This window comes from Rattus rattus, chromosome 11 (genome assembly GCF_011064425.1).
Source record: "Rattus rattus isolate New Zealand chromosome 11, Rrattus_CSIRO_v1, whole genome shotgun sequence".
Classification (NCBI taxonomy): domain Eukaryota; kingdom Metazoa; phylum Chordata; class Mammalia; order Rodentia; family Muridae; genus Rattus; species Rattus rattus.
In genome coordinates this window covers 66,831,345-66,846,253 of record NC_046164.1, presented here as the reverse complement: position 1 = coordinate 66,846,253, position 14,909 = coordinate 66,831,345, and the positions used below count along the sequence as shown (strand labels likewise).

Genomic DNA, 14,909 nt, shown 5'->3' with positions numbered 1-14,909 from the left:
GTACGGTTGGTATTTCTGTATGTAATCTATGTGCACATGGGTGTGCAGGTATGTGTGCATGTGCATATGAGCATGGGGTGCAGAGGAGCCCCCTGGATGTTTTGTCAGTCTTCACTCTATTTCTTTGAGGCAGGGTCCTCGCTGAACCTGGAGCTGTGCTATTAGCCTGCAAACCCCAGAAATCCACCTGTCTTTGTCCTTCATAGCACTGGGGTTTTGGGTAAACAGTACACAGACACATTCACCTTTCTGCATTGGTGCTAGGATCTGAACTCACATTTTCATATTTACAAAGCAAGGACATTCGCAGGGCTGATGCGTTGGGGGCTCTGTTCTACTTGACTATTTTCTATCTCCTGTATACACACACACACACACACACACACACACACACACACACACACACACACACACATTTACTTTTAACCTGTCTATTTTAAAGATTATACATGAACTCTTTTTTTTTTTTTCTTTTTTTCGGAGCTGGGGACTGAACCCAGGGCCTTGTGCTTGCTAGGCAAGTGCTCTACCACTGAGCTAAATCCCCAACCCCTATACATGAACTCTTATGAAAACCTTCTCCGTGCTTTTATTTAAAAGCAGGAAGACCGTCTGGTTCAATTCAGATCAATAGTCCTTACCCCACCTTTGTGGGTGGTGAGCCACTTCAGTTCCATTTGGAAGTCTCTGCTCTATTTCAGTCCACCCTGTGTGTGCCTGGGAACTTGCCTGGGTCTGTGCTGGGGTCTACGTGCATTCATTTTCAAAATTTCCTCGGATCATCTTCATGCTGGTGCAAACCCAGAATATCATCTGAGATTTGGGGTGTTCCTGTCGTCAGCTGCCTCCTTGTACCCCACCCCCTCTGTTACTCTACATTCTTCTCTTTTGGTTAGAAATGCAAGACTTTCCCCTCACTACTGTGTTATAATGTAATGGGCTTGGATCTGAAGCAAAGCAGCCATAGGAGGAAAGAGAAGGGGGGTGGGGGCAGAGAGGCATCGAGAGTGACTGAGTAATGCATTCCCTTCTGAGTACTGCATAGAATTAGAGACCCATTTCCCCATCTTCTCGTCAGAGAGAGGTGTTTTCTTTAAGTGCCTGTGTAGTTAGTTAATGCTGTTATCTCCAGGAAGGGCCCTGTTTCCTCCTGTCACTCTGACTGGAGGAATGGTTTCTTGTGGAACTTCTCTTTTGGGTACCCATTCTGCGGTTCTAGACATTGCTGCCTCAGAGCCTAAGCTTTGGATGTGGGAGCGGAAGATGTGGGGACCCACGGCTGCATGAGCTGTTCTTCCAGTTTGAATCCTGCCTTCTGTTCACCTATCTTATCAAATCTGCGTGGGTTTATGTTGTAATTCTGTCTTGGCTTTTAGTTATATTAGTCAGAGAGAAATGGCCTAGTGTGTGTGTATTAGCACCAGAAGCTGAAAGAATTATCTTTATTTCAGGGACTCTAAGAGGAGGAAATACCTTATTAAAGCCTTCTGTGTACTTTTATTTGTAAAGCAGGAAGTTGGTCTGGTTAAATTCAGGTCGGAAGTCCTTACCCCAGCATTGTGGGTGGTGAGTCCACTTCTGTGTCATTTGGAAGTCTCTGCTCTATTTCAATCCATCCTGTGTGTGTGCCTGGGAACGGGGCTGGACCTGTGCTGGGGTCTACATGCATTTGATTGAGAGGAGGAAATAGGTGGGGTGGATTGACACAGTCCTCACACTTAGAGCTTGGGTAGGAATCAGAGAGTGAGGTTGGCAGCCAAGCTTCTCTTGGTGACCATGCAAGGATGCAGAGTGCAGATGGCCACAGTCTCCCACAAAACTTTGGCCTCAGGCCTTCGGGGTACACCTCACTCTTACTCTTGGTTCTCTGTCTTCTTCTAGGATCTGAGAAATGGCTTCCTATGTGGAGAAGTCTCTGCAGCGGGCACCAGAGTGTGAACAAAAGTCTTCAGGGTTGAGATGATGTATTTGATTTAAAAGCGAGTGGGAAAAATAGGAGATAAGAGGAAGATGATTGTAATTGTGCTGTATGTACCCTGTGTTTGCAAATGGATTAATAATGGGCAGGAAACAGGCAGGTCTGTGTAAGAAGTGAAGCAGTGAAGTGTTGGAGATGATCAGTTTTATTATGCGATTCATTTTTCCCCAAAATGCCTTTAGTGTGGCTTCACTGTAATTTCAAATATAAGAACATAGCGATACTCATTGCTGGCCTCTGGCCTCATGGTCACTGTGGCCCTGGCTCTGCTCTACCCCTTGTCTGGGAAGGCATTTCTCTTTCTCAGCTAAGACCCCATCTGTTCCTGCTATGTGTCCCCCACATCATTGTCCCCACCCCCCCTACTGAACCATGAGTGCCCTGATGGTCCACCTCTCTGTCAGACACCAGAGTGTGTAGGTCAGGATAGTGTGTTCCCTTGCCCATGGATCTATCTTCAGTACTCAGCCAAGGCAGAGTAGTGATTGGCTAATAAATATTTATTGACAGAATACTTAAATCTCCAAGTGAATGCCATGTTATGATTTCTGTTTTACAATTCACATCAGTCATTTTGGGACAGGCCCTTGTCAAATCTATACGTTGCAATCTCTCTATACTGACACACACTGGTCAAACCAGTGCTGGATGGTATGGTTCCCTGAACAGGGATTGCACCAAGGAAGAGGCCCCAGATGAAGAGTGTTTAACCGGGAGGGAAAAGTCAGAACACGGGTTTTGGTTAAGGCCAACCTCATCCAGAACGGTCAGGAAAACAGCAGTGTTTCCTGGTCTGGAGACTTAAACACACCAAGCCAGTTGACACACCTGCCATTTGCTTATGGCATTTGTCATATGTACTTTGTTTTGAAGGCGGAGGAAGGGATTCAGCATGGCAAGATGCAAGTTGCCCAACCAGACACCCACTCCAACACCTAGAACTGCCGCTTTGACTTCCTGAATAACCACTGAGACAGTGATTCCCCAGTGCCCCAGCCTTCACCAGAGCAATAGGAGTGATGTTGAGCGTCTTTCTGGCAGTTCGTTACCTCTGAAGATGAATCTCCTTCCCATTGCAAACACAAGGCTCAGGAACTGAAGCTGTCATTCCTACATCCAGGACAGACATCGTCAATCAATCCCAGTGTTCTTTCCCATCAAATCTAGGTCTAGTCTCAGAGTCATTCTTAGTGTTCAGAGCCCACCGTGTAGTCTCTGTCCCCTAGGCACCACAAAGTTCTTTTCCATATTACTTGTTGGTCCCCTGTGTGCTCTCTGTAACAGTCTGAACTAAACACAGCCTCAGACCTGGCAGCCTTGAGCGCTGGGGACAGAGCCTGCCTTGGTAGGATCAGCAGCCTGGTGGGTTGGTAAGAAGTGTCCCCAAGCTTCAGGTCCATGGGGCACAGCCAAAGATTAACAACAGGCATTTGTTACTGGGACAAAGAATCTTCCTTCCTATGCAAGTAGGAAAACCTTCCAAGGTCTGGGGACCCGGAGACTGGAGGCTGAGGGCAGGTCAGGGTTGCTTAGCAACAGCACAGCTGAGCCATGCCCCAGGCTGCCATTTCCAGTACAATGAGTGTCCATCAGACCAGATGGCTTTCCTATGAGAAGGCAACCTGGTCAAGGCAACCTTTCTTCCAACTTTAAATTTCAGAGCTACGGGTTCAATCACGAGGAAGGCAGCCCTTGGTCTGTATAGTACACTGAGTGTAGCAAACCATGGGAATGCTTCCACGGGAGTTTGGACGTGCAGCTGTGAGGTTTGATTCCCACAGGTTTCTTCCTAACTCCCAAGAGTCTCAGATGGCTTTGGTCACCTGAAACCTTATAAGCTTTGGGAAAGTCTGTGGTTACTGTAGTGAGAACACACATTTAAACAATTCTGTTTTGGCCATAGCTGTCCAGCGTAGACGATGGATCTGTCTCAGGCTGGCTGTTGGCCTTCTCCTCTGCCATGGCTGAGTCAGCCTTCACCTCTGGGGGGTGAGCCTTGTTCCTCTTGGCGAATGCCTGGCTGATTTCTGCGTGGGTTCTGTTCTTGGTCTCTGGGAGGACAAAATAGAAGTAGATAGCGCCCGCTATACATATTGTGGCAAAGACGAGGAAGCAGTAGGACTCCAGGCTTTTCTGTGGAAGGGAGAAACAAAAACAGTCAGTAAACAGTGAGCAGGCAAGCAAGATGGCTGTAAAGTCACACCGCAAGCTTCTCTGCAGCTAGCCACTGGCTGCTGCCACCCAAGAGGCCGATAGGGCCACATGACACTTGAGCTAGTCTCAAAGAAAGCAGGGATAAATCACTTCCAACTATGATGAGAAAACAAACAAACATTGTTCCACACTTTTTTCCAAAGTAGGCATTTAAAAACTGACCATAAAGAAAATGTAATCTTTGATGAATATTATCTTAGGTTTATTTTAGCATTCATTACATTCCTCCCCCCTCCCATGAGACACGAGACAACTGTTAAAGCCCCAGTTTGTAAGAAAAATATGGACTATGGTATCAAGGATATATGTGCTCCCTCTACCCCTGATATGCACAAAATCTACCTTGTTAACTGGTCCCACCTTGCATGGAAAAGAAAAACTAAAAGATAGATGCTGGATGTAGTCCCTGTTGCTTGTGTCTTGATTAGAACTCAGTGGGATTCTGGGTTTCCCAGGGACTCTTGTGGCTTCTGTGGCTTGGCACAGTGATTAGCTGTTCAAGAAATGACTCTCAGCTGGGGGGATAGCCCCTGAGCAAGCATCAGGAGCTGAGTTCAAATCCTTAGCAGCCATGCAAAAAGTCAGGTGTGAGTGCATGCTAATCTAGCCTGTAACCCCAGCACTGGGGGTAGGAGGAGGGACAGGCTGGGGCTTGCTGGCTACAAGGCACAGATCCATAATCCCACGTGTACCCTAAATTCATGGTCATCCTTGACTTCACGGGTAGTTCAAACAACTTTTGGATAGATGATAGCCTGTCTCCTCACCCCTCAAAGGCTTCCTTGTTACAGCTGTCAGGTCTGACTACTTCATACTACAAACATCAAAGACAAGGTGACCGTGGTTTTGAGTGGCACTTCCCAAGAAGCAATTCCAGGGATTTTGTCAATTCCATTTCATCTCTGGTTGAAAATGGTGGTTTTAGAGCTTACAGTGTTTGAGAGCCTAGGTACTCACACATTCCCAATCTCCAGTCAAACACATTTAGACTCATGGTGCTCTGTGTAAAACAAGGACAATATCGGATCCACAGGGTTGTTGTAAAGAATAATTGAAACACCCCCTTCAAAGTGCGGCGGGTGCTGAAGGGTGCCTTGCTCTAAGGGAAGCATCTTCTGTTTGTCCACAGAGAATCTGTGAGCTATGAAGAGATAGGGGGAGAACCAGGGGTTCAGCTGTCAGAGAGTCTGTGCCAACAAAGAAGATGAGTCACTCAAGACAGAATTTCAACACCGAGTGTTAACTTTGTTTATCTGAAACGTGGTGATGTTCACCCTCCTGTCATTTTGTGATGAAATGGGATGAATCTTGTGCTTCTGCATCCCCGTGTGCAGGCTGACTCTATCCATGGGCTGTCTGAGAGATGGTGGAGCCTTGCAAATTGCTGCTGCCCCATCTCTCTGAAGGCCCTGGCCAACCAAGGCACCTACAGCCAGGAGGGCTCCTCTAGCTATCTCCCCTCACGTTTGACCCAGCAGGAAGTCATGCTGACATACAGCTTACACCTGCCACTCATCACCAGTTTGATGGCTACTATATTGCTGGAAGCCTCCATGATGCTCTGCCCAGATCACTGAATAGCATCTTCTCTGAGGTTCCGAGATCTCTCTTAGTGCCCTGGATTATTCCCAGGAGAGAAGCCATCATGGTTGTTAAGCAAGGGGTAGCTTGGCACTGTTCTATTCAAAATCCACCCTTGTGTCTAAAGTCACTCTAAGTGAAGCCAAAGTTTTTCCGATGGCAACCTCTTAATCCCTTCCCATGGCTAACATCTAGTCCATTTTATCTCTCTGAGGGCATTTCCTTTCTTCCCTCCTCCAGCATTAGATCCCTGGTGGTTGTTCTTAATATCATGCCTCAGCAACTTTGCACATGCCATGGTCTGTCTTGCTGGCATGACCATCAAAGACACCTGCCCATCCTGCTTTCTCCTCTCACTATCTCTGCCTCCAGGTCATTCCTTAGAGAGTTTCTCTCCAACCCTCATCTTGAGACCTCCCAGGCTTGATTCAATGCAGCAGTAGAACCCAAAACTGCCTGTTAATTAAGTCTCTCCCTGCTGGGTTAAGTTATGTGGAAGAGGACACAGCGTTAACTTTCCTCATTTGATGAGTCTTGTGGTTAGCTTCCCTGTGTGCAGGCTGACTCTACACCTGTCTTCTCTTGTATCCCCAGAATACAGGAAGTGGTGGATAGACAGAAGGCCAGCAGTGGATGCTTACTCAGGGTGTCCTGAGGCTCTCTACTCCACCCAGGGCACTCCCGGAGCTCCCTGGGCTGTCTTTACTTCCCTGAACTGCTATGTGCTTGGCTTCATTTCCCAAAGAACACCATGAGGTCAGTGGGATTATTCTGTTTCACAGAATTCAGATAACACACAGCACCTGCGACATCTGGGGAAAGGACACTTGTGCCGTTCCTTGTGAGTCTCAGGGGAAAAAGTGTAGAAGTGGGTTGAGAGACACCATCTTTTGGGTGCTGAGTCTATGGTGGACACCCAGGCGAAAAGTGTTGATGGGCTTCTGATACAGTTCTGCAAACCACTGTGTTGGGCTGAATCCTTTCTGGGATGATTAAATCATGAGGGTGGATCCATCATGAATGGGATTCCCTCATACCTGGAAGAAGGGATAGGCAGACTCCTCTCAGCCTTCTTCTACATGGGAAGACACTGAGAGGCACCATCTTGGAAGCAAAGAACAGCCTCCATCAGATCCACCAACACCTTGATCTTCTGTGTTAGCCAACTAAGAACTACCTATATTCTAGAACCAGGTTCCTCCTCACCTTCAATGACTCAATGTTAATTACCCATCATCACTAAAGGCCAATAGGACATGTTCCACACACCACTGTTATCTATTTTCTGTATGCACATCCTCCATACCCTCTATATCAGAACCTGTCCTCTCCTCTCCTCCCCTCCTCCTCCTCCTCCTCCTTCTCTCTCTCACCCCTCCCCCTCTCCCCTTCTTTCCCTCTCTCCCTCTCCCTCTTTCCCTCTCTCCCTCTCTCCCTCTCCCTCTCTCCCTCTGTTTTCCATCCTGTGATGGTTTGCATATGCTTGGCCCAGGGAGTGGCACTATTAGGAAGTGTGACCTAGCTGGGGTAGGTGTGTCACTGTAAGCGTGGGCTTAAGACCTTCATCCTAGCTGCCTGGAAGTCAGTCTTCCACTAGCAGCCTTCAGATGAAGATGTAGAACTCTCAGCTCTGCCTGCACCATGCCTGCCTAGATGCTGCCATGTTCCCACTTTGATGATAATGAACTGAACCTCTGAACCTGTAAGCCAGCCCCAATTAAATATCCTTTGTCATGGTGTCTGTTCACAGTAGTGGAACCCTAACTAAGACACATCCCCACTCAGAGGAAATTATGTCTTTCCCTTCCCCAATAAATCTCTTTTGATGTCTGTTGCAAGGTGTGGTACGATTTTTGTGGCATTTCTTGGCCCCAATCGTCAAGGCCCCAGTCTTTTACTGCAAAATCTTTTCCCTCAAACTTCCAGTCCCATAACAATAACCCTGCCAGTGGCATTTAATGATAGCAGCACATAGTTAGGATAGCCCTTCTCCCTGAGGGTACTTCCCTAGTGCAGGGTAAGCTATGACAGAAATGCTTGCCCACTATTCTCTTACCTTGTCCTGTTGTTGGAAGTCACAATACCAAGCACTGGCTCTGAAGGAGGAGGCTGTTACAAGGCCAGATTAGGAAGGGAGAGGAAGCAAGGAACTTAAGCAAATGAGGATTTGCTCTGCCTGGTTATGGAGCCGGATCTTTCAGGTCATTCATGGACCTGCATAGTTCCTCTTTACAGGTGACAAAAATCAAGCTGGAGTCAGGTTGTTGCTGGAATTGTTAGGGTCAGAGCCTGATCCTTGGCAACCTTCATTAGCTAGGCTTGCTGCCCATTTTCGATATGCAACACAGAGGCAAGTGATGGTTAAAAGCAGACAGAGGAGATGTATCAACGTGGGCACATTAGGAAAAGGAGCGCGTGAGATGTCCAGTGAGCCTCAAGCCAATCGTCAAGGTCTTGACAGGAGGTTTAGGTTTAGAAGGCAAGAGGCATGAGTAACTAAGCAGTCTTGGTCAAGGTGTGGCCCCATCCATCACTGCACTATCATTGCCCTGGCTTCAGCTTCTCCTGCAAGTTGGTCTACACTCAGTGAAATCTCCTTCCTTGAAACAAGTCCCTCCTCTGGCTGGCACAAGGGCTTCAGCCTTTGTGTCTAGTCAGTGTTCTACATCTGTGAAGGGACACCATGACAAAAGCAACTCTTATAAAGGAAAACATTTAGTTGGGGCTGTCCTACAGTTTTATAGGTTCAGCCCATTATTGTCATGGTGGGAAGCCCAGCAGCGTGCAGGCAGACATGGTTCTAGAGAAGAGATAAGAGTTTTACATTTTGATCTGCAGACAGCAGGAGACTGCCACACTAGGCATGGCTTGAGCATATGAGAACTTTAAGCCCGCCCCTACAGTGACAAACTTCCTCCAACAGGGCCACACCTACTTCACAGGGCCACACCTAGTTCACTTCTCCTAATAATGACACTCCCTATGGGCCAAGCATTCAAACACAGGAATCTGTGGGGACCATATCTATTCAAACCTTTTCTTCCTAACCACAATATTCCTCTCAGAACATTGATTGCTTCAATGGTGACAATGGGGGGTTGGGGTACAAGTGTCCCTCTTGAGAGTATCTTTGCTCCTGCCAGGACAGTTTGCATTGTCAAGTTCATGTGGCTAAGAAGAGGGCAGGGTTGGATTGAAACTCAGCACAATGTTCCTCTCTAAAGATGCCTTTGCCTCTTGTTGGGCCCTGGCCTGGGCTGAGGACAAGACCGGGACAAAGTCAATGACAACATTAACAACCGCTTTCTGATTGCTACTGTCCTGGGAATTGCTTACCAGCTATGTTTACCTCAACCCTATGGCGTGATTTTACAGATGGGGTGGCTCAGCTGTGACATTGGGCTTGTGTATCAGCTAAGACCCAAGCTCATGGAACCTGGGGGTAGTGGAGCCTGTCTTGGGGTGCATACTTGGCTCTCCCACCCTGGTAAAAACAATCACCCCCTCTTCATGACCCCATTCCAGCTCTCAGGAGTGCTGCTAGCCACAGTTACATCCGTTCTGAAAATACATCTTTTTATGTCATCAGATGGCCATGAAAGTGGTCCAGAGAGGAAAATTTCATCTCACAATACAGTAGAATGTTAAATTATGCTAAAAATACAACGTAACTTTGGAAAAATACTATTTTTAGGAGAAGGCCCTGAAAATTAAGGCAAAAAAAATCTTAGTTTTTTTTTTTCCTACCCCTATGAATCAGAACTGTGAGGGGCTAACTGCTTCCCAGAGCAAAGAGAAGAGAAGTGCAGGTTAGGAATGCAGACTCCGGCTCCCACAGAGTGGGCCTATGGATTGCTTGTAGACGGTGCTGTGGGTGGGCTCAGAGGTGCGGGTGGCATCGCCTTAAACTCATGGCCATAAAATCCCAATGTGCTCTGGAGGTGGTGAAATTATAACCTAATAAAATGCTGGGTTAGGTTCAGAAGTAGCTATTCAATTCCTTTATCAAAAGCGAAAAGGTGCTCTGAGCTGGAATGATTCATTTATGTCCCAATAGTCTACATGTTTGGGAAGAAGTGGCCAGAAATCAGGTCCATACTTAGGAAGTGTTTGTCCTTCCTTCCCACTGGGTTCAGTCTGGTCCTCTATCATGTTCTGCTGTTTGTGTGGCGATGGCTCTCAGATGAGCCTCCTGCATCCTGGGGACACATGTCACTCTTTGGAGTTTTAAGAACTCATTAAAGCATGGATGTAGATTATTGTTTCTAGAAGATCCTGGTGTTTCTCTGGCTGCTTGTGCCTTGGAAGTGTTCCTGGAAGTGTTGGTATTCTCCTTTCTCCCTCCCTCCCCTCCTCCTATATTCCCTTCAATCCCCCTTTCCTCCCTCATCTCTCCTCTGTTTCTCGGTCTAGGGCATCAGGGCAGACAATGCCTTTTCAGTAGTCATAACGATGACAAAGTTTGCTGTAGGTCCCATGCAGACACCAGGTGGATGGAAGCCTGAGTCTCTTGAGAGCCCAGCTGCAGAACTCGGGCACTGCTCTTGTTTCAAAGACAAGACAATGACAGCCATCAGGGAAAGTTAGCATTACTCTGCCCCTGACCTCAATGTTGAGGGGCATGGGCAGAACTCAAGGTCACCTTGTTTGACTCCAAAGTCTACTTAATTAATCCAGAAGGTTTTGCTAACATCCTGCCTGGCAAGAAGACCAGGAATAGCAGCCACCAACAAACAGTGTTGCAGGTGCTGCCCTAGGCTGGGGCTTGAGGCAAGAAGATCGTGGGAACATGACGGGGGTGTGGTGGTGACTGGTAACTCTCTCAGGTTGCTTGGGACTGACCAATGTTTTAAGATTTGGGCTGTCTAGGGTAGTTTTGAGCAAACATCCTAGGGCATGTCAGTTACCATAGAAAGGAAGGCATGCTGGTCAACTTTTTTCTCCCAAAGGCACACTGGAATCCTAGGCTCTGATCCCTCTGAATGGGGCATCATTTAAGAACAGTCCTTCCAGGCATGGTAATAGTAATATAAGGTCAGCTCAGCCAGAGGAGAGCATCTCCATGCAGGAACTGCCTCATCCCCCTCCATCCCCCTCTTCTTGCAGGAACTTTCCTCCTCTCCCCACTTGCCTCCGGCCACAGGGTCCCTGATAAGGCACAGTGACTAGGTCTCCTGCTCAAGTCTCAACTACAACTACTTTTAGATACTCTAGAACAACCTCCGAGTATCTAAAAGGAGGGCTTTCAGAGACACCCATATGTAGTTCCGTGGGTTCCCACTGCCTTCCATCCTTCGTGGGTTACCAGATGTCTGTGGGTGCTCAGCCTTGGTAACATGCTCAGATCATTTGCATTGTTCTGACATACACTGTCAATTCCACCCCCTCCACACTGCTTCAGAATGTGTGATGGGCGGAAGACTCCAGCACTCACCAGGCATCCTAAACTCCTAGGATGTCTCTTCTATGCTTCCCAGATACAATGACGTGAAGTACTTTACCTCACCCAAAGCCCTCAGTCTTGATGCTCCATTTGTAGCACTAGAGCATGCTGGTGGTTGACAGGTACGGTGAACTGGGAGCCAAGAGACCTCTGCTCCCTCTCAGGCAGTCTTCACTGTGACAAGAAGACTGACCAGCACAACGAGGGACCAAATTTCAGCACACATTTTAGAGGAGATGCACCCCATTAAAGCACAGCACCAATTGTGTGCTGTCACTACAGTGAAGAAATACATACAGTTGCAGTTCTGTGATCTGTCTTACCACCTAGAACCCTCAGAGCCCATGTCATTTCATTCCCTAAGATCATCTGCCAGCCTGCACCTACTTCTCCCCACGGCCTGACCCAAGCTGTATCCTGCCAAGTGTAAGGGTGATTTCTAAATTTTATTTATTTAAATTTATTATTATTGTTGTTATTATCACTATTATTATTATTGTGTGTACATGTATGCATGTGTGCATGCGTGCGTGTGGAAACTGGAGGTTGATGTCATATGTCTTCTTCAGTCACTCTGCCCGTTTTATTTTGAGATAGGGTCTGTCAGAGAACCTGGCCCTTTTAGATTTGGCTAGACTGGCTGGCCAACAAACTCCAAGGAATTCTCCCTCTCCATTACCCAGCACTGGGACTACAGGCATGCGTCTTTGTGCACAGAGTTTTTTTTTTGTTTTGTTTTTTGTTTTGTTTTTTTGAGTGCTGGGGATTTGAACTCAGGCCCTCAGACTTGTGCAGCAAGCACTTTGTCCACTGAACCTCCCCCTTGAGTGTAAAGATGTCTTTTTATCTCTATACCACAGATCCTCACAAAAGCCTAGAGAGTAGATGCTGCTGTGGTCCCCAACACACAATGCAGACTGAAGACCGGGAGGAACCTGCCCAGGGTCACATAGCCTGCGGGCAGCAGGGCTGAAGCCCAGGTTCTCTGCCTGTAAGTGCTGGGTGCTCAGTCACAGTTCTCTGCTCATTACGTACTCCACGCTGAGTTTCCCAGGCTGGCACCACCCTGCCCTGCAGCATGGAGACAATGCAGCTTGGGACACTCTTGCAAGTTGTTTCTGAACATGTCTGAGGTCACACACACACACACACACACACACACACACACACACACACATGAATGGATGGATGGATGGTGGATAGATGGATGGATAGATAGATAGATAGATAGATAGATAGATAGATAGATGGATAGAATAAAAATAAGACACATGCTTGGCCTTCTTAATTAGCACCCTAGGGACCCATGGCTATTTAACATATCTCCTTGGCAGGAGCCCAGGACATGCAGGCCTGAGGTAGGCTTGTTCTTAGCCACAGAGCCACATCTCTAATAACAGGGATGGCTGCAACCAGTTTTTCTTTAGACAGAACAATGAGATCCAGAGATTTTATAAGACGCAACCTAAACATTGTTCAGAGCCCCTTACATCATTCTTACCCTTTCACCCACTGTGTGAGTATCATTGTCTGAGATTTAGGGCTGTGTATTAGAGTGGTTGAAAATGAACACTCGAGCATATAGGTTTAAACCCATCTTTAGCATTTGTTAGCTGGGCAAACCCGGGGCAGTGACTTGACATCTCTGTGCATCAGCTGCTATCTGTAAAAGGAGGCCAGTGGGGACATCGATCTCACAGACCTGTTGTGGGATTACACAAGTCACACTGCATGGCATGCCCAGGGAGAGCCATCTGCGTGGGGATGGGTTATTCAGTCACTTGATTGTTCGGCTCGTTTTGTATCTATTTCAATGGCTGCTTCGATAAGTTACATGAACTGGGTGATGGAAACAGGAACCTCTCCTGTCTACCGGCCTCAGTTGGGGGCTATTAGTTCCTGTGGGACAGGCAGCCCAACCTGACTGATCCATAGGAGGAATAAGAACTTCCGCTCTACAGTCTGGCTGCCGAGAGAGCTGATACATAGCCAGCGCCTCACGGGTGGTCATCGCTCCTTCCTCGACCTCCTCTTTCACAAGTGAGCCAACTGAATCGCCTGGGATAATTGCATTGAATGAAACTGAATATAGAATCTGGGCCCCAGACACATGGGAAACTGTCAGATGAGGTGCTGCGCTGTGATGGCACCGGAGGGATGTGCAGATGGGAAACGATTTGCAAATCTGAGTGATGTGAAATAAAGGTCAAGTGGCCCCAGAATCAGCTGGAGCCCTGCTGCAGAAGGATGCAGAAGCATGCATGCACACACACACACACACACACACACACACACACACACACACACACACACACTCCACAACACAGAGCTCTGTGGAAGACACTGAGGAGTGACTCCCTCTGTATAAATCTCTACCTATATCCATAATTGATTTTTTTTTTATAAATTAGCTACTCATGTTGAAGTAGACTTTTAGGATAGGGTGATCTGCTGAATACCAGAGATCTCTTTCTCTCCTTGACTTACAGGTGAGGTTAAAGAACGCGGGTTCAAGTTCTGGCTTTGCCATGTGCTGTGGGAGGTACCTTTGGAGTCTCCCAGAAGGGCTGCTGAGGCTGTACCTCCTGGTCGAGCATTTGCTGGTACACAGCAAGTGCTTACTAGATGTTTGCCTGAACATGCCAGCGGATGTTTTCACTCCCAGCCTGCCCGATGGCATTGGTACTGTGGTGTTCATAAGGTTTTCTACTTTGCCCACCCCCAGGTGCTGAGAAGGCAGGGACCTGTTTCTCAGACCCAGACAGCCTACTCTGAGCCTCGGAAGGCTCGGCTGCAAAGGAGTGGAAAAGAGGAGCAACAGACGACATCAAGTTAATTGTCTCCATGTAATGGATGCTTTACGAACTCCGGGCATTACCTGCTAGCTTTTCAACCAAACAGGAAAAGCTCACTGAAAGAAAATTGAAAAACCAGCTTGTTATGTCCTGGCTGCAGCTGGTGAGGGACCACAGGAGGGGAGTACTGTGTTCTGTAGCCCAGAGAGGGGCTTTGTAGAACCTGAGATGGGAAGGCATTGCTCAAATGCATCCAAATTTGATTTGAAAGCTGCACAGTGCACCCGTTTTCTAGCTGCTGAGTTGAGGAGGCTGCAACACAATGGTGGGCAGCACAGAGAGAGGCAGGCAGAGTCGGGCCCTGTGGAGCCTGGGGTGACTACCTGTTCCCTGGCCACAGTGGACTTGTCTGTGAGAGGATCAGGAGTCAGTCCAGCTGAGGGCTGTGGGAGATGACAGGGACAGGGAACCATGCCTGGGGGCTGTGGCACAGAAGGACTGGTCTGCAGCTGTGGAAGGAGGATCTTCCTCCTAGGTCTGCAGCTGAGCTGAGTCATGGCTGGGGCACGGTGGACTGGGGACCGGGCCTTCTTGCTCCTCTGGCTTGGACTAGGATCGCTGGGACATGCTGGGCTGCCCCTAGCAAATTAAGGGGCACTGACCAGTCTTTAGAACAATGGAGTCAGGGAGAAACCGCACTCTAAGAGGAGATGGCAGCCTCTTTCTTAGAGGTGTGTGGTGCAGTGTCACCTACTGGAGGTGGACCCACATGTGTCATGGAGCACTGGAGGATGCTGGAACAGGGACATTTCACCTTCTGATTGAATGCTGCTGGGCACTGTCTCTGTGCAGAGCCTGGCAAAGTCCTTGTCTTTCGTGTTCTAACCTATGGATAACT

At 47.9% G+C, this 14,909-nt stretch overlaps 1 protein-coding gene across 1 annotated transcript in view; it reads right to left on the bottom strand.

The window, feature by feature from the left end:
* Positions 1–2,460: 2,460 nt before the first annotated feature.
* The window catches only part of Slc2a9 (solute carrier family 2 member 9), a 110,472-nt gene continuing 98,023 nt past the window's right edge, over positions 2,461–14,909 (bottom strand). The window contains exon 12 of the mRNA XM_032916787.1: positions 2,461–4,111. Coding sequence (XP_032772678.1) covers positions 3,857–4,111 — 255 coding nt within the window. The 3' untranslated portion in view covers positions 2,461–3,856. The remainder of the gene's footprint in view (positions 4,112–14,909) is intronic.